This window comes from Chironomus tepperi, unplaced genomic scaffold (assembly GCF_022539635.2).
Source record: "Chironomus tepperi strain 1889 unplaced genomic scaffold, CSIRO-AGI_Ctep_v1 contig_217, whole genome shotgun sequence".
Lineage (NCBI taxonomy): Eukaryota > Metazoa > Arthropoda > Insecta > Diptera > Chironomidae > Chironomus > Chironomus tepperi.
This window is the reverse complement of record NW_027226339.1, coordinates 2,677,166-2,703,140: the sequence shown is the minus strand read 5'-3', so window position 1 is coordinate 2,703,140 and position 25,975 is coordinate 2,677,166. Positions and strand designations below refer to the sequence as shown.

Below are 25,975 nucleotides of genomic sequence, written 5' to 3'. Positions count from 1 at the left end.
AAATGTGAAAAAGGAATCAAATTCCACTCTGTCTACAGCCATATGGCATGTATGACCCCTAAGCATTAGACATTATTAACGAACGCCCCTCCCCTTGTACTATGAATGAGAAATGTTAATACATTCCATAACTATTAAACTCCGGTCGCACACATATTTTTTGTACATTTCATAAGACATGAAATTGAGCCAGTCTCTCATCAATAATTGAGTAATTAAGTTCAACTTCCATTTATGGCTTCAATAACAGAGAAAGAAGCAAAAAAATAATAAATTTTAATTTCGTTTCGGATCAAAAAAAGTGTGCGAAAAGGTTTTCAGTCTTGAATATATCATTTTCCACAGACATAGCTACTACTCTTGTTTTCTGTGACTTTTGTTTCTTATTATTTCGCACATGGAAGCTGGAAGATGATTTTTTTTTCGCATTTAAATAATATTTCAATTGTTGGTTCAAGCAATTTGAACTTTTTCACTTTCCATTTCTTTTGTTTCTCAGCTTCCATCTACTCAATTGCAGCTATTAATTGAATCTTTTTGTGTTCAGCTATATCCAATTTTTTTCTTTTTCTCAAACATGATATTCAGTTTTTTTGTTTTTCTGAACATTGAAATTACTTCTGTTTCACGATCGAGGGATGGTCAATGTTGGTTCAAATGTTGCAATCTGAAGTTGATGATAAATCAAGTTGTATGATGAGTTATAGGCTCTTGAGTACGTCGCGAATAAACAAATCGCGTTGGCGTGACTAGAAACCAGTGTTGCAGAACAGGCATCTGTCATAGGCAAAAACCGTACAATTTCTTGATAATTTGTATAGTTTTGCAAGAAAAACTAAACACATTACTGGGAAATTGTACGGTTTTTGTCTGTGACTGATGATAATATCTTAAAATTAGATTTTCCAAGCTACTTGGAGAATTCTCCGACACATGACTTTTATGACAGCCATTCATATGGCGATCATCTGTAGTCTGTTAGTGAAACAGATTAATACATATGACAATTGCCGTTTGATCATGATGAGCATAAGCTTGACAATTGACCCATTAGGACCATTTGACAATCTTAATCTAATAAATCGTAAAATCAATGCTCTTTTAGTCCACTCAATACCCAAAAAATATAAATCCACAAGATTATTCCCAATATCACAATTTTCAACCCAGAGATCACCAACCCCTGCATCCTATGCTTTTAATAAAGAAAACAACTGCATCTGTCTCCCATGCTAAGTTTCAATTTCTCTTAATTATTTAATTTACATTTATTGAACAAATAAAACACAAAATTAGACATTCATCTACGACATACATCCAGCATACAAATTGATTATTTATTTTATGTTGCCTTCAAAGTTCGAACCGCACCAAAAAATATCAAAATATCGGTGTGTCGATGGACATTTTAATGATTTTTAAATGGCACTACGGCTGCTGAGTCAAAATTGCATAATCACAAAACTTGATTTAGTTATCAATGAAATTTAATATTTTTTTATTTTTCTCACTCGATAACAAGAAGAAAGTCGATGAAAAACTGGTTAATAATGTGATGTGAAAAAAGAGTCGCAAAGTATGCATGCAAAATTATAAAAAAGTAAAGCAAACAGAAGCTTAAATAGACATCGCGTGACTAAATATCAAAAAAAATTTAAAAAAATGTTCAATTCACAAAAATCATTTGAAAAGTCACTGAGATCATCGTCAGTAACATATCAAGTGCCCATCATAACGCCATTGAAGACCGAAATACATAAAGGTTGTACTGGTAAAGCCCACGCATGTGGATCTATAAAAAGCACAAATACTGTGTTGGTTAATAAGCCGACAACGCCAGTTAAGCCCAAGGCAAAAATTGACAATAATAAAACATTGAGAAAGAATAGTTTAAGTTCGGAAACAGTCAGTGACAGTGGATCGGAATCATGGAATTCAAATAAAGATGGTTCGGGATCAAATCTTGTTGCTCAACCGCCACCAAAGCCATTAAAGCGAACAATGTCTGTTAATTATGGATCTCATGGTAGAAACAATAGTACAGTTGCAGCTAGAAGAAGAACATCTGATAGTATCATATCCGCAGACGTAACGGATAATGCAAAATCACCGACAAAAATGCAACGTGGTCGCTTAATGAGTGATAGTGATGGAAAAACAGATGTTGTTGATGATATATCACGTTTAAGACGTAGTTCAAGCTTCAGATCGAAAAATATTCCGCCATTAATTCCACCAAAGCCAAAAATAATTCAACAGCAACCGAATCAAAGTTCGCCAGTTGTTAAACAAAATGGAAATTTCAATAACGGTCGATTAAGGAATTCCTTTAGACTTAAAAGTCAAAATCAGATGGCTAATTGGACTGCATTATGGGAGAATTCATTTTCGATAAAACATGGAGGCGGAAATTTTCGTATACTTGATAAAAATATCTTAAACTCATCAGTCGAGAAGGTAAAATTAATAATTGATGGATTTAAGGCATAAGTGATGATTAATTAACGTGATTGATGACTTTTTCATTACGGACTTGTGTCTAGTTTTTTTTTCTTTTGAAATTTAATGCGTAGACAGGTCAATAACTGCTAATTGCTTGACAAATTGACATTAGACTGAACTAAATAATTTGCAGCAAGACTTGCCATTTCTTGTGCTTTGTGTAATTTGAGTCAAATTATGCAATAAGCCTTTGAAATGTTTATTCTATGACTATTAGAAGCTGTCAAGTCATGTTCTCTTTTTGTCGAAGATTTAGTTGCATTTCCGTGCGTCTCACATGAAATAAATTCCAAAAATAGAACTTGTGACTGCATTTGCCACCGAATGTTGCCACTAATTTATCACATACAAGTTTTTAATCAAGAAATTTGATCCATTTAGCTGTTATTTGTTACTGATTGTATACGCGATCAAATTAACAATACATCGTGTCACACACGCCTACATTTGGGGTTGTGACTGTATAAATACAGAAATCAAATTGTTGTAACTGATATAGATTTATCTTACTTTACACTATAAACTGTCCAATGTGTCATTTTACTCTTGAAATGGACAGTCAATATTACATCTTTTTTTATTATTATTATGCTTATTTATTTTTATATTTCGTATTGACCTTGAATTCAGTTGTGGCAATTCCACTTCAGGCTGGGATCTTTTATTTAACTTTTTAAAATGTCGTGATATGATTATGAGACATTCATCATTTATGCAAATTATATGTATGGAACTTATTTGAGAAACTTTGTCGGAGTAAATAAAGGCAATGCAAGCCAATACAAAATTTTGTTAATACTCGGCATGATACTTTACATTTTTCGAAGATACTAACTTGAATTATGAGTCTAATTTGAATAAAAATCAATTGAATATGTTGCTGCAACTCGATTTCTCATGTGTTCAAAGATAAATCATTACATGATACATTTCCTTTTCATTTCGTCTGCTGTGTGGAAGTTCATTTCACTTAAAATGTTGCACAGATGAGAATCAAGTTGTTAAATCTGTCCTTTTTAGACTCTCTGTATCTGTTGCAAATGAAAGAGAATGTGAATGAGTTGTTATTGATGTTTAAATTAGTAGAATTAGGCGCATTACTGCTGGATGATTGTATTTGCAGCAGTTTTGAATGTATTTTGGATGAATATATCCGGAAAATATTAAAAATTGCGCTAATTAGTCAAAATCCGAATGAAACATCCAGTAAAACTTGCTTAAAGCCTAAATGCAGGATAATTTTAAATAGTACTTACTAAAATGTCTTGCTTGGTCGATAAACAGTTCAAGAATTAACAATTTTTACCAAAATTTACCTTAATAAATACTTAAAAAGCCAAAAACAACAAATTTGCCAGTCAAAGGGACAAAAACTATGAATTTGTCTCAATTCTAAATTCAAATCTGAATGACCGTTACAAAACCCACAGTTCAATCAAACAACAGTTCCAAATTGCTTCTGAACTACATATACTCATTAATAACATTTGAACACAACAATTTTAAGAACTGTGAGTCACGGAATTTATTAAAAACACGATATCTAGAACTTCCTAATCGTCCCAAACTGAGTACACATAGCAGAAAAAAAAAATTAATTGCGCCAAATTCCGCTGAAATTGAAATGAAATTAAATATGAGTAAAAAAAGCCCACGGTAATTGAAAACGAATGGGGTCACCCACGTGGACAAGTTTTGAATTCTCTTTTACCTAAGACAAGTGTTCTTGAGACATTGACGATTTATATTTGTCGTTCTTGATTGTCAAGAGAGAACCTGTAACTGAACTGCAATTGCTATTCTAACACGATGTTAGCAACTAGCTAATTCCGATGATCATGTTGACGATGATGTCATTATAAATAATTGTTGTGCAATTTTCTATTCGTTAGGTTTAATGACATCAATTGTCGTTTTGCTGGTGTGATTCCTTTGACGATAATAAAGTATGTTTAAAGACATCGACTTTACTACTTTATTCAGTTAGAAAAAGAACAACAAGTAAACATTAAAATGAACATTTTAATAATTTTTACGCTTTCATTATAATTAATGGATTCTTCAACAAACAGCAAAAATTACATTTTTATCGTATTTGAGCAGCAAAAAAAACTAATATTTTTATTACGTCGCATTTTATACTTCATAAACATCGATAAATCAATGCAAATCGATTAAGATTCCATAATTAATTCGCATATCTAGTAGATAGAAAACTTTAGTTTTCATATATATTTTAATATCTAACAGCATCTTGCATTATATTTCATCGACATGCTGATTTTTTTTTATTAATTTTATGCAAGCATCGTAAATAAAATATTCTATGCGGTGCACGATTTACCACATTGTAAAAATATTTAAATATAATAAATATTAGATTTAGAGAAGATATAAAGATTCTAAGTTCTAACGGTCAAAAATTTGAATTTATTTTCAACACTAACACTATGAAAGAAAATTTTCAAATTGAAGTTTTGATAAAATTTGCCAAATTTTCTTCTTTCTGTTGAGTTTTGTTAGTGCAGAATCATTGCAAATGCTCAATAATTCACTAATCTAGCCAGTTCAAGCTTAAAAATGAGGTAACAATTGATATTTGAGTTAAAAATTGAAAATATTATCTTTATGATGTTTATTCTTTGAAGTTCAAAAACAGACTGAACTTTTGTAAGAAAAAGGGGTTTTCAACTATGCACAATAGATATTATTCAAATCTCAGATGATCGTTATAAAAAAAATTTATTTATCTTGCCTTATTGATAGATTTTGAGCTTAATTTCAGTTCCTATCATTGTTTACATGAATCAGTATACAAAATTCCGGATAATCGAGTGTATATTCAATGAGAATACTTTAATATCATAGATTCAGTAGATAATCTTTAATAAATCTCTGATTAGACATTTTTTGATGGAAAACTACTTGTTATTCAGCTCAATTCTATGCATAGATATAAAAGGCTTGCCATTTTAATTAAACAGTATTTGTTGTTCTTATGCTTATAATTAAACCGTTATCATTAATTTATTAAACAAACTTTATATAATTTTTAACATTCTCTACACTTACCTACATGACGGTATGCTAATGTTATGACAAATGACTATTAATTATAATTAAATCGACTTTTTTTTTTGATCGAGATTGAATGGAAGGAAGGCAAAAAGAAACTCAAAGATCTGAGATTATATTGTAAATCTGAGCATATGTGTCTATTGAATAATTTCATGTTATTACTCTTTATTTTTTCAATTTATGAGCCGATCAAGGTGATAAGAAAATTGCTATGTATTCAATATTAAGATATCTATAAAGCTATGATGGAAGATACACTATAGACCCACATTGTAGATGATTTACTGTTGTGATTTGTACACGGTTACTGTTACTATTAACTTACTTACCATATTTTCATTTATGAGTTCTATGAAATCAATGACGATCACCTTGCAAAACAATAAAGAAGACTGTGGATGAAACAAACGGGAAGAATGAGGATTGAAATTTATGACACATGTGTGTTTTAGACGCATTTTTATGACCTTCTCAAATTATGTCCCGAGGAACACAAATGAAAAAGTCCTTCACGGAGTTTAATGGCTCTGGACCATATAGCCGCCCAACAGAAGTCGGCTTCCATTTGGTGTTATTGCTTACTTCCTTAACGAAGGTGCACGAGAGTCAATTCGCAATTTATAGTTTATTTAAGCTGGATCTGTCTTTAGATAACTTTTAGTCATCTTCTCATCTTTCTACAATTCTAATTCCCAGCACTTTTGCAATTTGGTGTTAGCAGAGCCTCTAATTCCGTGGCTAAGCCACCTTGATTTGTGTCGCTCGGGTTTTATTTCGATAACATTAGCATTCATAATAGGATGTTTAAATTATCATACAGATAAAATATCCTCCAAAAGCTCATAATTCCTTTGTATTTAATTATTCTGAGAAGAAGATATATTCATAACGTTTTTTTGTTTAATCTTGTGGGGTTGTCTGAACGTTATGTCACTTAAAACATTGATTTTTTTATTCAAAATTCCCAAAATGTCATCAAAATTCCCAAAATGACAGTAAAAACTATATCTTGTAATGTAATACAGTTCATTAACTGTCTAAGTCAGTGGTGGGCAACTTTTGTTTCACGATACATTAGAGTACGGTCAATACCTTTTAGAAATGCCATGAGCCGTTACAATCGATCCTTCCCACCAACATATACCGCGAAAAAAAAAAGATTGATCACAACCGGTTTAAGTGGATCTAAATATTGAACGTCATTTAACGATCGACCTTCGACAACTCTTAACAACCATCCTAAACTAGAAAATCCGAAATTCTATCTCCTTTCGTTATGAATTCATCAACAAACATCAATGTTTCATACATAAAACATTCAACAATCATTGAAAACATTGAGAAAACATTGTGAAAACATCAATGATGGCTAAACATCAATCATTAAAATTTAAAAGATTTCATGCGTGTTAAATTCATTACAAACTTTTCATTAATCCAATTAAACACACCAATTTCACTCATAAATGCAGATTATCGTTAATCCAATTCAGCGTCATAATTAATTGATGTATTTTACAACAAACTTTTCTTCTCTATCTTTTGCCTTTTTATCATCTACAAGTGAAGTACATACTTAAAAAACTGTTTAAATATGTTAATTTTTCTGTTATTTCACCTTAATGAAGGAACAACAACAACAACACAAAAATAACTTTCTTTGTGTACATAATGATTAAATAGAAATGATAAGATGTGAACATGCATATAAGACAGTACAGTCGTCCACCATGACACGTGAAGCAAGCAAATAATGCCGAAATGGAAACAGTTTCCTGCTCGGCCTTCTTTTTTTGTGTGTTCGACTCTTTATTCTGAACTTAACCACGACAATTCTTAAAATTAATGTAGAATAATAAAGATGACATTAATCACGGTTGAATGCATTTGCTGTGTAGAATCAACAGTCGCATTTCATGTTCTAAAAAGTACAGAAAGAGAAAATTTTCCTAATATTTTATGAGATTAAGTCAGCACTAAGAAAATAGATTTACTAAAAATAGACAAATGGATGTGAAAAACTACATGAAGTTTCCCGGATTTTCATTCTAAATGCAATGAGTTTATAGTTGAGATGGAGGAACACAAGAGACGTTGATCTAAGTCAGTGGTGGACGACATGTGTGTCGCGACACATCATAATGCTGTGAAACAATCGAAATCGCACACGACATGCGGTTGATGGCAATTTATGCATCGCGACACAACTTGGTGGTATGCCACAACCAAAACGACACTCGACATCCGGTTCTTAGTCTGAGCCTGTGTGTCTGCCACGACCAAAACCTACACGACATGCAGTTTATGACATTTTCCTACTGTCTCGCACGACGACCAAAACCACACACGGCATGCAGTTTATGACAATTTTCTAGTGTGCCGCGACACATTTTGATGATGTGACACGGTCAAAACCACAAACAACATGTTGTTCATGGTAACCTGTGTTTCGCGGCACACTAAAGTTGTATGACACGACCAAAACCATGCACAACATGCATTTCATGTCATTTTCTAATGTGTCACACCACAAAGGTTGCCCATCACTGCTCTAAACTCTCAACACAAATGTCAATGAGGCATTACAGAACCGAGGAAATGCCGGCTAATAAAACTTGACAAATTAGGTCGTCAAAGACATATTCAGAATAATTATTTCATGTCATTTAACATCAAAACTGCACATTTAAATTGCAATCTATCTTTGTTTATGCTTCTGTGGATTCAAATCAAGCTATGTGTGACTCACAAACATTCTCAAATTGTCGATTGAAATCAAAGATTAAATTTCGATTGAATTGCTACTGACTCAGATTAAATCTATTTCTATTAAGTCATTTATTGCCACCTTTACATGGAAATTGTCTCTTTTTGTGTGTACAGGCAGGCAAACAAGTTTTAAAGACAATTTAGATGACAAAAACAAAAGACTAAAGCGATTATTTGAGTTAATCTTGCTTTTTATTGCAATTTTATGCATAAAGCATCAACAATGATATTAGATGTCGTCTACAATACTCGAATCATTGATGGTTTCTTTAGAAAAATTCGTAGTTGACAGTTTTTGTCATAAATCATTCTAAGAAGTACTAAATTTAGAAGTGAATTGAGTAGATTCATTGCCAAGTTGTACGGAAAAGACACACTAATAACTCGTCTAAGTCTCATTGAGAATTCTAAGCTCTGTAACAGACTCTATGTGGATGTAAATCTTCTTAAAATTGAGTTGATATATTCTAAGTAGAATTCGATATTGACAGTCATTAAAAGATATTAAGTTTAAAGATCGAATCCTTCATTTGATCTGATTGAAATGTTATAATACAATCAGCAGAAAGAAACAAATAATGAATTTAGTGCATAGCAACCGGAGCTCAAGAAGGCAAATTGAAACTGCCAATTTAACTTTGTCACTGAATTAGGAAAAAATGTATTGAAATTTTATACTACAAGTGCTAGGAGAAAAAATTTTATACAAAGTCTTACTTAAGCGTTGTTACTAATTAGGACAAATAAATATCGTTTATTAACTGAAAATTTGAATTTTTTGTGTTGCTTGAATCTTTATTTTGACTTAAAAGATAACGGTTTCAAATTAATTTTGAACTTGATTATAACATTTCATAAATTTCATTCCCTTTTTGAACTTTTGCGATTTAAATATTCAAATTTATTTTAGACCAAATTTTAGATAATCTTTGTGTTCCGGTTTCATTAAACTGTTTGCTACTATAACTTGTAAAGGATTCAAGATCAATCAATTCCTCAACTAACTCCTAACTTCATCTATTATAGCACTTCTCCAACAAATTAATGCTAAAAACAAACTACAAAGTCGATTTACTTTTTATTATTATTCTTTCATCGATTGCACTAATGTTGTTGAGATAAATATATCAATCTATTGATACATAACATAATGAAAGACAAATATCGTTTCTATACTTATTTGTAGATTTATTCTAATTTTATATGATGGCAGTATAATTTATTGAGCTTTTTTATTTATTTGCAGCCAAAATCACATGAGAATGGGATTAATGGAGACATTGAAAATCAGCGTGGTGAGCGTGTATGGCTTGTTCATAGAGGCGGATTTTGTGCAGCAATACGTTTGTCACATGCAAATGGTAACATTGAACCTGGCAAAGTTCTTATCGAATTGGAGCATAATGGAGAGCAGCTATATGTCGATGATGATGATGTCGAGAAGGCTAATCCTGGTGAGCTGGATCTTGTTGAAGATATATGTCAGTTAAAGCATTTGAATGAAGCATCAGTATTGAATTGTATTAGACAAAGATATGCAAGTAATTTAATACATACGAGAGCGGGACCGACATTAATTGTTGTCAATCCAATGGTACCATTATCACTATATTCTGAAAAGGTATGCAGCTATCATCCTCAATTTCCATTATTTTCATTGAAAAAAAATTAATTTTTTTTAGGTCGTGTCGATGTTTAAAGGCTGCAAAGCAGAAGACATGCCACCACATATCTATTCATTGGCACAAACAGCATATCGTGCAATGCTGGAAACACGTCGTGACCAAAGTTTAATATTTATAGGACGTTCCGGTAGTGGTAAAACTGCATCATTTAAGCATGCATTATATTATTTGACACTTGCGGCTGGATCAGCTAATAAGTTATTGACTGCTGAGAAGGTTAATGCAATTAATATAATTCTAGAGGCATTTGGTAATACAAAAACAATTATTAATACAAATGCGACAAGATTTACGCAAATATTTAGCCTCGATTTTGATCATGCGGGACAAATTGCAAGTGCATCCGTACAGATAATGTTGATGGAGAAACAGCGTGCTGGACGTAGGATGAATAATGAGTCGCATTATCATGTTGTCGCGAGACTACTTGCTGGCGCTGAAGGACATCTTCAGAAGGAATTACAACTTGATAATGTTAATCTCGATGAGCCAAATCTTTTTGTGTCCATATCGAGTAAGTTGGAGGAACGACAAAAAGCATCTTCCGATTTTGTACGTTTAATGCAGGCTTTCCATACATTAAATGTTGATCCAAATTCAGTCAAAGCTATTTGGTGTGTATTAGCAGCCATTTATCATCTTGGACATGCTTCCGCAACAAAAGTTGGAAGTGGAACAACGGCAAGAATTCAATTTGCACATCCATCAGCGGCCCGTAAAGCTGCAAGTCTACTGGGTGTTCAAGTTGAGGAACTCTTAGCAGCTGCATTTACGACATCTGTCACAAACTCAAATCCAGGAACACCAACACGATCGCCACCAGATATAGCTGATAATACATTAAATGCAGCATTTGATAGTCTTGAAGGATTTGTTATTGGATTGTATTCGGAAGCTGTTGCAGCTGCTGTGTCACTTATTAATAAAGCAATATCAACATCAACACATACAATCGCATCAATCCTGCTTGTTGACAGTCCTGGATTCCAAAATCCAGCAAGTTGTGGATTACAATCCGGTGCCACATTATCCGATTTAAAACATAATTACTTACAAGAGAGACTTCAATTGCTCTTCCATCATACAACATTAGTCATGCCACGTGAACGTTATGCACAAGAAATGGTCGAAATTGATACGGAAGGATTTAATGAATCATTTCCAGGTCCATTAGTATCGTTAATTGACCGATCACCACAAAGTCATGTTGTTCGTGGATCACAACGCGATTTACGTGAAGCTGATCGCCGTGGGCTGTTGTGGTTGCTTGATGAAGAATCAATCTATCCGAACTCCAACGATGACTCGTTCTTGGAACGGCTGTTTACTCATTATGGCGATAGAGAAAGTCAAAATTTATTGAGAAAAGCGGCAGGAACACGACAATTTATTTTACAACATCTTCAAGGCACTAATCCAGTTCTATACTCAGCTACCGGGTGGTTAAAAGCAAGCCGTGAACATCCAGCCGTTAGAAATGCTGTCAGTATCTTACAAGACAGCTCAAAGGAGGAAATTAGTTCATTATTTATTGGAAATTTAGCCCGTGGCGGTACAATATTCTGTGGATCAATTGCCGGCATGGATGGTACGCAATCATTACGTCGTGTATCAAGCATTCGTCGTTCATTTACATCAGCTGGTGTTAAGCGTAATTCAGTTATGCTTCAAGTCAAATTCACTGTTGACGGTCTTATTGACACTTTAAGACGAACTGGAACACATTTTGTGCATTGCTATTTATTACAGCACAATGGTGGCAATGCAAGTTTGTCAAATGGTAAATTAATGCAACATACTAGCGAAGATATTGTGAATGTACCGTTGCTACGATCACAGGTATGTCATAAAAGTTATTGTTATTGTGCTTGATACTTTATTGCTGAAATTTTACCATTTAGGTTCGTGGCTCACAAATCCTTGAATCTGCACGCCTTCATCGTCTTGGCTTTCCTGAAACTGTGCCACTCAACGAATTTGTTCGTCGCTTTGGTCTACTTAATGACTCAACAACACCAAAAGAGAATAATACAGTCGAATCAATTCTATCCTATAATGAAATTGATGCATCTACATACAGAATTGGACCGTCTCAGGTGAGTCGAAAATGAACATCTTGTTATGGAATTTTAAATGTGATGGAACGTAGGAATTGAAATGCAAATGAATAATTCTTAAATTACACGACAGCACATTTTGATCTTGTCTCGTGTTACAAAAAGGAACACAAACAAGACAGCTAACGAATTGCCTTGTAGCGATGCATTTTAATGTATATATTCTCAAAAAATATGTGCCTTAATTTATTCACTGAGAAGAATAATAAAACGAAAATTCTATAATTAAAGTAGACGCACGCGAGTTTACCGGGTCGAGTCACTAAAAGAAATGAATCTACATTTTGTCTATTGATGATGTTAACGACCTGCTTTACATTCTTATGTATATCAGCATTATTTATATTATGTTCCGAACAATGGATTTTTATCTGCCGTGCATCTTTAAAATAATATCTAGAATTTCTCAAATCGTGATGATGCTGTCATAAAAAGTTGATTGCGTCATAAGGTATGCTGGATAAATTGAGAAATTATATTGAGATTTGGCTATTGGCAAGCTATTGGTGATTGACAAAAGCGCATTTCTCCTGCTTTCTTACTTACTTCACTGGCTGTACATATCAGCTGTGATTCATGGCTTATCTAAGTTGGCGTCTAAAACTAATTCAGTCGATGGTTGCCTTGATGAAAATTAATAAATAAACAGATTGCCAAACAGTCAAAATCTAAATTTGAACAATATTTAGAAAATCGCGCTAAAAATGATCAAATCATGATCAATAAAACATCAAAAGCGTGAAATAAATGAGAAAAAAGCTGATATAAAATAATGAAGTAGAAGAAAGATGATGAATATTGACGTTTATTGGCGCTTGAATTTCAAGTGCAATTCATGTGATGCAATAAATATAAAAATTTCTCCATATGCGATGATTGTAAATTTTTCCAGGCTTCATTGCCTGCGGAAAAAATTAACGTAGTGTTGATATTTATGGAAAATTTTGCAGCACTTCTTTACTTTTTTCCCATCTTCGGCACCAATTGAGAATGATAACTGTGATGTTTAATAAATATTGGAGCACAATTAGTTTGATGAGATCTGAAGCTATATCAGTTGTTGTTTTTGAAGTAAATGAAGAATGCTCAATTAGAGCGAGGCTTGTGATTCACTGGATGATATTCTTCTTCAATTTCCAATATTATTGGATCCAGATCTATATAGAAAGCACCATTTAACTCTCAATACTGCCTTTAATCTAATTAAAAACTAATTTTTGAAAATAATTGATTTTTTAACACAAAAAATGCAAACAAACAGGGCAAAAACTACCTTCGTTAAATTTACCGAAACTAAATCAAACTAAAATTCAAAAATAAAAAAACCGTTAAATCTTAATGACACAAATCTTTACCTAGACATTCCAAAAGTGCACTTTCTATATCCACCTACAGCGTATAATTCACTTTGCTTTGTTTTCAAGCTATTTTCATCACAAAATGACATGTGGTGCTGAAGACATCACTCTTTTCTTTATTATACCATATATTTCAACTCACATTTGTCATATGAACATTTCTAATGAAGCAAAAATGATTATGTATGTGAAGACGAAAGACATTAAGTGTAATAAAATATTCACGTACATAAGGTGTGGTCCGTTAAGTGCATTTAAAAGCGCGATCATTAAGGCTCTAAATTTCTCTTTCGTTTATAAATTTATTTTTTTGTGCTTGAATTTTTAAAATTATTGGCAAAAATTACACAATATGTGTATATGTGTGTCTATGTATGTCCCATATATCTGCATTTTTACCGTTTTGTATGTAAAAATCAACATTAATTTCTTCTTGATCGACGTAATTTTTGCTAATGCCTTAAACATGTCCACACCGATCTAGACGTACAGCCCAGAGTGTGGCCGTCTCAAAATCGAGGTTTTCGACATTAGATTGTCGAAAAATTCGAACTCAACTTATTTTAAATTAGAAATTTACGTTACGAAGAAAATTAAAATTAACGGTCGAAAAAAATTTGAATATTAACTTTTAAAAAAAAATTAACGGTCATTTTTGTGAAAACCACACTCTGGTACAGACTTACATTATTTCTGGCACTTGCATAATTCCATACCTGATTTAGCTGAGCGACAGATAAAAACACCAATTATGATCCATTATAGTTTTTTTTTTATATTTCCAATCGTGCTTTGACACTCGACTATCGTAACTAGTTGTTGTTGTTGCTTATTGTGCACTGCAGTCTGGTCGGTCGAGTGTAATCTTGGCAATATTCATGAAATGTCATTTATCAAATTCACTCTCTTGACTCTTTTTAATGCATTTTATCATTTTAATATTCCATCTTTTCCTCGCTTAATTGAGTAATAAAATGAAATTAAATGGATGGAAATAAAAAATGATTTGCCTTTACTATAATGCAATTACTGCATGTCAATGAGTAGAAGAGTTTCTATTATTTTAATGTGATATGACGGAGGTGCATTTTTTTGCATGGTGATTAATGGGAAGGAATTGAATTGGATATGTATGGAAGTCATTTAGGCTATAGGGATAAAGGACGAGGTGGGAATGGAACAGCAGTGGAATCCTCAATAGAATGACAAATGAAACCCTCAAAAGATGAGAAAATATTGTAAACAACCCAACTTTCCAGATCCAATCAGTACGGAGGCACGCAGGTTGGCACACTACGGTGCCCTCCTGACTTAATGCACGGTTCACGCTACATTGGCCTCCTGCACTACTTGGGTGACGACTATAGTCGTCTAAGTTTACAAAAATTGAAAGGAACATAGCGTGCAAAATGCGAAAAATCGTTTCTTATTCCGGAATGAAGATATAGAAAGATAGGGCTGTCTACAGACGTTTTATAAACGCGGCAATGGTTTCGCAGTTTCGCGGTCTCAAACAATAGTTAAGCCTGCCCGACATCGAATTTGTCGTCATTTCTACGCCATGTACTTTTCGAATATTGCTTTAATATGACTTACTTATTTATTTTGTTAGATGTACAGATCAATTGTGATCGATGATCTCCACAGGTGTCACCTGAAACTGGCTCTATAGCTGGCTTCCATCTCTCAATTTCCAATACCAACCTTAAGACTATCTCTATCGACAGCTTTTCTCCAAGAGTTCTTTGGTCGTCCACGAGTTTTTTTCAGACCAGAAAGTCAAAAAGTTCAGCTGAACGTGACTTAAAAGTTCAGATTAAGACAAATTAGCACAAAATTGTCAAGAATTTATGCCAGAATATTTGAAATTGTTACCAACCAGATCATTAATACTGATTTACTGCTTAAATACTGATTATAAGTTGATCAACTTATTCACAATCCAAAATGCACAATCATAGTTCCAGGCATAGTTCCAACCAGCATATTAATCGATCAGAATAAAATTATTTAACTAAAACATGAAAATGCAATTTGACAAGAATTCTGTTCCTGGTAATAACTCAGGTGTTTTATAGAAATTTCCATTTGATAGATTAATGATATTGGACTCATAAATGGTCCATATTTTAAGACAACACTGTAATTTAATATTCATTCTTAACATTCCTATACCAATAAAGTGCATTAAAATGTCATAAGTTTTTGTATCTGTCGGCAATTTATTCAAATTAAATCAAGAATTTGTTACAACTGTTTTGTAAATGACTTTGCAGAACATTTTTTGTTGTTGCTGTATGCTGTAAAAAAGATATTAATTGTAATACTCAACTGACATACAAAACATAAGTCGATTATTTTGTCTCCCATGTAGCTAGTTGTCTAGCGAGAACCCATTGCCTGTCTTAATAAATTCATTTGTCATTCAAGAATGCAAATTCATAATTCCCAAACAAATTGGCATTGATACAACATTTTCATCCAGTCAAAATAAACATGCAAGCACATTTGTCTAGAAAAACATGCAACAAGACTCACCACGTATGTTTTATGATTATTAAAAAGCGAAATTTTTTTTCAATTCCAATAAATTTTTGCATTCTACAATGTCTGTAATGAATGTGTGCTTTCAATTTTCATATTTTGAATGCAATGAGATTAATATGAATAATTTTTCACACTTTTTTAGCGCATTTTTGAAATTTTTTTCAAAAAGGTAGCTTATTAAATCACTTTGTTCGTTCGGTCGTTCGGCTGTTCGGGCGTTCGGCTGACGCTAAAAACTTTTTAACTGGACATCGTAGAAAGCTCGGAATGGTTTTAAAAGATCAGTTCCATAAAGTTATTGCGGCGCCGGGCATTTAAAAGTTTCAAATCAACGCATAAATACTATAATTAACATATTTTCATTTTCATATACAACAACAACAAAAACAACAACACGTTTTTTCATTGTTTTACAGTGTTCTTCAATGTTTTTTGATGTTTTTATAGTGTTTACTGAACAATATTTAAATTTTTTTTTACCGTTATAAGGTTTGAATAAAAATCCGTTAAATGATGAAATGCCCGTTAATTTGAAATACTGCTGCTGTTGATTAAAATTTAAATGATGAAATGCTTAATTTGGATCTTGTTTTTGTGAGTCAGGAAATTATATGGATCTTACTGGGTCTGGAAGTGTCTTGTTTTTTGGGTCTGGAAGTGACCTGGATCTTACTGGATCTCGTATTTGTGATCTCGTTTGGGTCTAGAAGTTATAAGGATGCTACTGGATCTTATTTTGTGGATCTGGATCCTACAGGATCTTGTTTTTGTGGGTCTGGAAGTGACCTGGATCTTACTGAATCTTGATTTTGTGAATCTGGAAGTTGTATGGATCCTTCTGAATCTGATTCTTTGGTAGGAAAATTGATACCTATTAATATATATTAATCAATTACTGATCGCTGGGTCAAAAATGCGCTTAAGTCCCTCGATCAATAACACGAGGACTTTTGTAATTTTTTTTGTCTAATAATATGGATATGCAGTAAACAGAAATTAATAAGCACCGTGTGAATGCAGTAAAAAGCTACGCAGAAAGTTAACGGTAAAGAATTTAATTTTTGTTGTAGTAATCTGAATATTTTTTTATTGCTAATATTCTTGTTGAATGGGGAATGCGTGTAAATTTGATAATATCTTGATGATTTAGGCTAATTGACTGCAATTGTTGGTTTTATTATACTTCTATAACTTGTAAATGAAGGAACTTATGAATATTTGATCTTTATTGTTTGAAAATTGTAAACAAACTAAAAATTTCTATTGAGGGGATTAACAACCTTAAAAAAGGGGAAAATCAGTCAAGTTTGAATATTAAATAACCGTTGAATCTTGATAAATAATCTAGTTATCATTGATTAAATCTCATACTCAGTCATAACTGCATCATACATCATACAGACACAAAAGCATTCCTCACTGCACTACCAAACAATTTCTTCAGTTTACTCCCATAAAACCACCGACTCATGTACTGATTAAAAATTTGCTACGCATTGCTAACATCATTACACGCATATCGTCAATAAAAAGTTCATTCAACTCGATTTACAAATGAAAGTTGCACTTTTGTAGTTGCTGTTTATATTCCAATAAATCATTTGTCATGATTATCAACATGTCAAAAAATAAAAAATAAAAAAAACTTTAAATGCCGTACGAATGGGAAACAAAAGAACGAGAGGAAGAAGAAGAAATGAAATCATATGAGCACTTGAGCACCCAACATGTGCCCCGAGAAAGACAATGAACTATTTGAAAGAAGATAAATAAGTAAAAAAAAAAGTTAAATTTCACTCCGGATTCCTTAATATCAACCTGCTGATTCAAAAAAGGGCTACAGACCTTACTTCTTACACGATATAAAATGAAATAAACAATTTTTAAATTCTTTACAATTTCGCTTTTCATTTTCGATTATAATGAAATTTTCATGAAATTCTTTTCATATTTTTTTTACTGACAACAGCTTGCACGAAAAAGCAATTGAAACAATGCACATGAAAAGAAATTTCATCCCAAGATGTATTGTGTACAAATGTCTTGAAAAATAAAAAGATTACTTTTTATGCTTTTCCTTGAATTCATTTCTTGCTTACTCACTTTAAATTGTTGATGTTAAGAGCAAAGTTTTTAGGAGAAATTGTTGAAAAAAGTTTGAGTTTATTTACGCATTTTGATGTGCTTTTCTGGGAAGTATTTTGAAGCTTGAATGAAGCAGAAATGTTAATGAGAAGTAAATGAGTTTGAGGTGTGCGTTTTGCGAGATATTTGAGTAATTATCACATGATTTAGATGTTGATGATGATTTGGAAATGAATTTTGAAGCCTAAAATGATAAAATCGAATGAATTGTTATGTTCTTTAAGTAGAACATTCAGAACTATGCTTTATAAATGCAGTTTTAGCAATTAAACACTGCATAAATTGATAATAATAATAAAAGTGATGTTTATTCTTCAAAGTTCAAATACAAACTGAACTTTTGTATGAAAAAGGGGCTCTCAACTATGAACAATAAATATCATTCAAATCTCAAATGAACGTTATGCCATTAAATTGCAGAATCTCTTACTAAATCCAAAAATCTCATCACATCCATTAAATCTTCACGACTAATTATTAATAAAAAAGTGAGATTTCCGTTCGACTCAACAAAAGAAAAATTCTTTTCTTTCCATAATCAACGCTTAATTCTCTTATGATGCATATAATTGAGTAATTCAATTAAAGCTGTAAGACAGAAGATATTTCATTCATTCAACTCTTTCTCATTCCTTCATTCTATGAGCATTTGACTAGCAATTTTATGAGAAAAAAAGAAAGATACTTTATTTACCTTTATAATGAAGGTTGATTGTTAGTGAGTAATAATAAATGTCGTAAAGTTTGCACAGAGTGCTTGTTAAAGACATTTGAATGGATTCATTAAGGTTCTTAGAATTTTTTTATGTTATCGGAAGCTAGCTGAAATAACGTAAATGCATTCATATGATGGGAATTAGATTGACGATAAACAGATGTGAGCATGCAAAAAACAAAGCATAAAATTTTATTACGTACTTGCTTCTAACCAAAGGCTTATTGATCTGTAACTGTTATCGAGGAAACCTAATCAGGTTGTGAAGTAATTTGCTCAGTTTTTCCACTTTTAATTCATTAAACCTTAGTTTTTTCAAATCTTTAAAGCAAAATAATCAAGCAAAAAGTAGATAAACATATCCATCAGCCTGTTCCGTCAAATTGCATGATTTGATTGTGGAAAGATTATGCTCTGGGAAAGGAAAAACTGATTGCATGTCATGTAGTAATTCACATTCATTGAAATGCTCCATATTTGGCATCATTTCTATTATTTTTCTATCATAGCAAGCTTATTAGAATTAAGAGTTAGTGCGCGATTAACCTTCACCGTATCAGAAGTGAGCACCTATTATACGAAATAGTCATTGACTTGGCCGGTAGTATAAATGGAATTCCATCGACCAAACCATAGAGAGTAAGCAAATTTCTCTGTTAATCAGGAAAATCAATAAAAAATCACAAAAATAGTCTCTTAAAATTGCTTAGAAAGTTGAGTCAGCAAGCAGTTTTTCGCTTTAATTTGGAGCGATTGTCAAAAAAATAAAGCTCTAATCCACCTACCCACTTAATACGGAGCCAAATCCATTTGATATGTTAATTGATCTGTAACGATTATTATTATAGACCGCAAATTTTTGTTTGATGAAATCGACTTTTTTGAGGGAACCGACATCGTCATAACATCAAATTGCAATTTTATTTCACAAAATATAATAATAGCACTAATCTACCATAAAGGAATTTTTCTTAATTTAATTTTAAAAGCGTTAAATGTAGAGAAAATATTTTCATTATTAACCTAATCGATGCATATCGCCTTACTTATGTACCTGAGCTTAACCACAGCTGTTGACATTGTAATCCGAAGAGAGAGAAATGCACGTGAATGAAAAAAGGTGCGAATTATAGTACACATGCGAAAAGTCAGTAGCTTGAGGATAAGTACTGTCAACAATCGAAATGACATGGCAATTATCACAAGTTTTTGCACTTCTATGTAATCTGTATGCCTTGGTGTGCGTCAAATTAAAAAAAATTCAATTCTATTTGAGGTTGTTTGTAAATGATGTCCATCAAGAATGAGAATTGACCATGAGTTTCAGTCAGATACTGAAATGAAGCTCAATTCCTCGCATTTTGTAAAGATATGCATAGATATTTCTTATAACGACCATTTGAGATTTGAATAATATTTATTTTACATAGTTGAAAACCCCTTTTCTTACAAAAGTTCAGTCTGTTTTTGAATTCCAAAGAATAAACATCATTAAGATAATATTTTCAATTTTCAACTCAAATATCAACAGATACTTAACTTTTAAGCTTTTAATGGTTAGATTAGTGAATAATAAAGCATTTACAATGCTTCTGTACTAACATAACTCAACAAAAAGTAGAAAATTTTTGCAATTTTCTTTGTTTATTTACATTTGAATCAAGTTTTTGGTTCAAAATATTGCAAATTCAAAATAATTTTAACTTCAATCAGTGATGCATTAAACGTTCTTAAGACTTCTAATAGAAGTTAGCGAATAGCACAATAAAGCCCAATAAACAATTGTCCATCATTTGAGTACAAATCAAAAAGCTTTAAGCATTATAAAACTAAAGAAAAATCAATTTATTTATTCAGTAAGCTTGTAAAATTGTTCAATAAATTTATGTAAACATATTGCCTCTCATTAGATTTATGCACATCGTATCGTGAGCTTCATAAACTAATCAAATATGTATATTCGTAGAAAATTGCATCAAGTATATATACTACAAATTATATGGTCAAACTCATAGAAAGTGACAGTCGTTAAGAGAAAGAAGTAATGTAATGACTCCAGAGATGTTTATTGCGTTGTTTTCGCTCATGTAACGACATTAATGCGTGCACCATAAATTAACGCCAAATGTTGATGACAACAAGTTGATGATATTGTCGATGAGAGAGATGCATCGGAATGTCATGATAGCATCTTTGTCGATAATTGAATTCGACACATGGGCATTTGATTGAATAAAGAGTTACAGATTTACCTGTCGGTAAAGAGTCGATTGATCGTCAAATTGGCTGTGCTCACTTCTCTAATTAATTTGAATTTGAATTTTCCGAAAATAATTAATATTCAATTGTCACTTACAATTATCACTTGAACTGATCGATTTGATCTCAATCTATCACTCAAAGTGTTCACAATCGATGTTTCTCGGTAATTTCCAATGAAATAAAAAAATAGTCACAAATGGGAAGTGCAACAATTTTCAAACTAAAGCAATCAAACTCGTTCTCTTCCTGATTTGTATCTACTTCATGAATATCAGCATGGTAAAGACTGACGAGAAGAAGTTATACCACCGAGAGTGAGATCTATAAAGTAAAAAAAAAAATCTAATCATCATGTTAAATATCGTTTCTAATGTTTAAATGGTCGAAATACCCAAAAAGATGATGATTAACTTGTTATGCTTAATATTTATCGGGCAATCATCAAAAGATATACAAAATATTTTGAGCTGCATATAGAGGTAATTAAGAATGTTGAGAACGAAACACGAAGTTCTATTTTTTGATTGCTCTAGGATCTTTTATATCCAATTCTTTAGTTAAGATTTTGAAGATGAAATAAAGAATAAGATGAGAATATGAAGTGGAAAGAAGAGAAAAGAAGACGTGAGCGGAAGTGGTATGGTTCTGTATATAGGGAATTTCTTATAAAAAATCGATTTCTTTTTCTTTACTTGATTTCATTTTTACATTTCTTGATGGACTGTGAAATTTTTTGTTCTGGCATTTTGTCTGATTTATTGTGTTGGATTGTGTTTATTATAAAGGATTTCAAGAGTTATATGCTGGATATTCTGTGTTATTGTTCAAAAATATCATGATTCTCATAAAAATACAATTATGAAAGGAATTTTTGAGATCCAGGGCGAGAATTCTGTCAAATTTGAATTTTAACTCACTGGATCTCAACTGGATCTTTATTTTTGTGAGGTAATATTCCTAATTTGACTGAATTTTCTCCCTGGATTTCAACTGGATCTTTAATTTTGAGATTCTTTAAACTTTAGTCACTAAATGCTTGGTAAACAACTGATAACACTAGTCTTAAGCATCAAATTCATGCAAAAAATTGTGAAAATTCATCAAAATCTCATTCAACTCCAGAACATTCAAACTGGAATATTCCCATCATTTCCAAAAAAAATATCAACAATTCGCTCCCATGCTCACCAACTTTCTTGCAAAAATCCACAACAATCATGAGAACCTTTACTTTTTCTTCATTTACGGAATATATTTTGAAAACAATCTTTAATAACTTTATTAATTCCCCAAAAATAAGCTATGCGTGATTCTCATCTGTTACCATTCAGTATTTTCTCATGAACATCACCATTCTGAGATATTTCACGCGATTCAGAGAATCTAGAAGTTAATTTTCTATAAATCAAGCAGTCTCTCGTCGTGAATGAATGCACTAAAATGATGTACTTTATGTTCCACCTGAATAATTATTGTAATGGATGGATAGGAAATGGATAATTCGATGATTAAGATTTCTTTTCTTCCGCTGGATGTTACATCATGTTACTTGTAATTTCAAAACATACGCAAACGTACAATGTTAGTAAGTATGATAAAGTATGTTCAAGTAAGACACAAAAGGGCAAATTTTCCAGCACGTTCTCATCGTCACTTTATCGTTGATCACGATCAACTGGGGAGAAAGTTGATACCTAAATGTGCATAAACAGTAATGCGAGAATTCTTCTTTTGCTGATAAGCAGCACAAGAGAAACAAAACAAAAAAATAATATTCGAATTAATTGAACTCGTTTTCAAGATCGGAGTCAGGTTATGGCATCAGGTTGTTTTGTGATTCCTTTATTTTTATTTTATTTTAAGAAAGCCACATAAATAAATAAATTATGGAATGAAAAAGACAAAAAATCAGAATGAATGCCTGAATTGCTCAACAAAAGGAAGAAAGAAACCAAGGGATTGTAGTTTAGTGATGGTCAATTTAGGGAAGTGGTACAACGTTTCATTTTCGTCGGCACACCATGTTGGTGAGACTTGACCAAAACCCTACACCACATACGGTTCATGACCATGCATGGTCATTCCAAGCATTTTTGGGAACACACTTATGTGCGCAGTACACAGGTTGTCCATAACTGATTTAGAGTGAAGGAACGGTTTCCATCCCTCGATTGTCACTAGTGAACAAAGCATTCAATTTTTGATGGATGTCATCAAATCTACTACAGATAGTATTTAGTCATTGAAAGAATCATAGACAAATGTACTTTAGGACCTGTAACGACTTTAAAGGTTATTCTGAAGGAAATCAAAAATAATCTGACTTACTTACTTAACTTTGCTGGCTATGTAGATCACCTGTGATTCATGGTCTCCTATAAATGACGTCTGCCTTCTGTTTGTCAATTACTCATAGCAAGTGCTTTGTTATCTCTGTTGACAGAAATAATCTAATCGTCCAAAAAAGCGAAATGATAATTCTGAAAAATAAGGGATTGCAACTAAGATAGAAGAAAGAAAAATAATTTAAATCACAAAAATACGTTAGAATTCAAATTACAATAAATCCGTTGAGTAAAAAAGATTTTAGAATAACGAGTTCGAGGTACCAATCAGTATTTCTAGTAAATTGAATAGTCGGCTCCAAAACCAGAGAAAATCTGCTGTAATTCTGCCATAAAGTCTGTTTATCTTGCTTAGATTAGTGATGGGGGATGATGGGTAACCTTTAATGACGGTAAGCCTTGACTGAAACCGCACACAGTATAAGGCTCACCGTATTCATAGTGCGGCACGGCACATAGGTTGCCCACCACTGTATTAGAATATGACTGACTCGTATTTCGTCTTAATAGATTCCCAATTGACACAAAGAAGACAAATGCAGCAATTTAGAATATATCCTAAGTCTACATGAACTCTGAGCAGGAATCTGAGTTCCATCCAAGTTCATTTTACTTACAAATCGATTACAATTGAAGCCTTCTGTGTCACTAATTATCCATATCATATCAATTAATTCTATACATCATTTGATAACGTTTCCCTCGGTAAAAGAGAAGAAAGGTCTCAAGTACTATAAACGAGATCACACGATAAAACGATTTTATGCCACAAATAAGAGAAAAAAAAGCCGAAACATGAATCTCATTAAAAAGTATTTTCAATTACTTCCAATGCTGCACATATCGCAATGGAAATACTCTTTTCTTTTTTTTTCCTTTACCTTCATTTCTTTTTGCCCCGTCTACATCGTGTGTCTTACAGTGCTATCACACAAAACACTTTTTAAAAACACAAAAAAAAAAAAGACTTCCAATGGAAATGAGAAAGAAAGAAGGAAGAAAGAAGTAAGTAAAATAAAACCAAAGACGGTCTTCACTCGTTGAATTGAAATGAGAAGCCTAAAAACTGTGAAGGCATTCACATCGTGTGCTTAACTCTCTTAACTTGATGATTATTATTTATTTTTCGGGTTGAACAATAATTATTAAGCCACAAAATAAGAATCGGCAATAAAGCAAAATTATGAAAAAATAATTAAAGTGAGAAATAAATCCACAAAATAAATCAAACCTAGTGTGACGGTTAATGGCAGTGAATAAATAAATATAAATATTTCGGTGGTGGTTAATTTTGCTAATTTAATTTTTATTTAATATTAGTTAGTGTATACAGCATAACGCGTGTGTGTGTGTGTGTCTATACTTAAGACGTATAAGTCGTGTGTGAAGTCGATCGTGTAGTAAAACCTCTAAAGTAGAAGAAGTAGTAGAAAAAAAAGAGAGTGAAACGCGAATTTAAAGCATAGAAAACAACCGTAGCTTTTCACTGTGCTGCACGTTTAGCTCAATTATTATCCGCGCGCGCAAAAACAAAACGTAAAAATTTTATTTCGGGTCTCCAGTTTGATTTGAACTTTTAAGCGCGCAACAAGTGTAGAGACATAAAAAAAAATCAAAGACAAGTCGCAGAGAATGGAATTAAAAATGTAAAGAAGCAGCAGCAGCAGATTAGACAACAAAAAAAAAAAGAGAAGGAATCTCATAAAACTACACCAATTGTAGTTCATTTCGCACCATATCGAGATTAATTAAATCGTAAATTTCATACAATTGTCAATTGATACAATCACAGACACTGGAATATACATAAGACTAAGAATAAGAAGCTTTTTGGAATTAAAATTGAATAGCTTAGAATTTTTTTGTGAGAAAAATTTCTTTTTCTTTGCTTATTTTGGCATTATTTACATCGTTTTTCTGTGTGCCTCTCTTCATGTTATTGACCCAGCATACAGCATACAGTATGTGGGCATCAAATTATATTGATTAGCAGTGATTAAGCTTAATATTTCAACTCATTTGTGTGTGATTTGAAAATTATGATAAATTTCACTTACTATTCAATGAAAGTTAATCAATTAATCGGAATGAGATATTGAGATACATTTTTGGAATTGTTAGCTTTATTACAGTTTAAACTGGTCGGATAAAATTGTGAAAATAATAGTTTATTGATGCTTGAAGCGATGTTTTGGTGGTTTATGTGGTTTGGAAGTGAAATGAAGTTGCTTGATGATTATTTAATTCGGGAATTGATTAGAATAACGTAGTAAATATCAATATCTTGATGGATTCTAAAAAATATTGTAAAACTATGATCAGAATCCGAGTACTGATAAAGCAACCTGAAGTTTTTGCAGTTAAAAACAAAGTTCACAACATTCTTCATTCATTTAAAGACAAATGTCATAACGGACATTTGAGATTTAAATAATATTTATTGTACATAGTT

At 32.1% G+C, this 25,975-nt stretch overlaps 1 protein-coding gene across 3 annotated transcripts in view; it reads left to right on the top strand.

Annotated features, from left to right (window-relative positions):
- Mhcl (Myosin heavy chain-like) overlaps positions 1–25,975 on the top strand; it is a 72,350-nt gene that overhangs the window by 16,949 nt on the left and 29,426 nt on the right. For 2 of the 3 annotated variants that reach the window (XM_070639960.1, XM_070639961.1), the window contains exons 3-5: positions 9,596–9,970; positions 10,032–11,873; positions 11,936–12,130. In XM_070639960.1, coding sequence (XP_070496061.1) covers positions 9,596–9,970; positions 10,032–11,873; positions 11,936–12,130 — 2,412 coding nt within the window. Of the gene's footprint in view, positions 1–1,606; positions 2,458–9,595; positions 9,971–10,031; positions 11,874–11,935; positions 12,131–25,975 lie in introns of those variants that run through there. The other variant, XM_070639962.1, reaches the window with a different exon arrangement.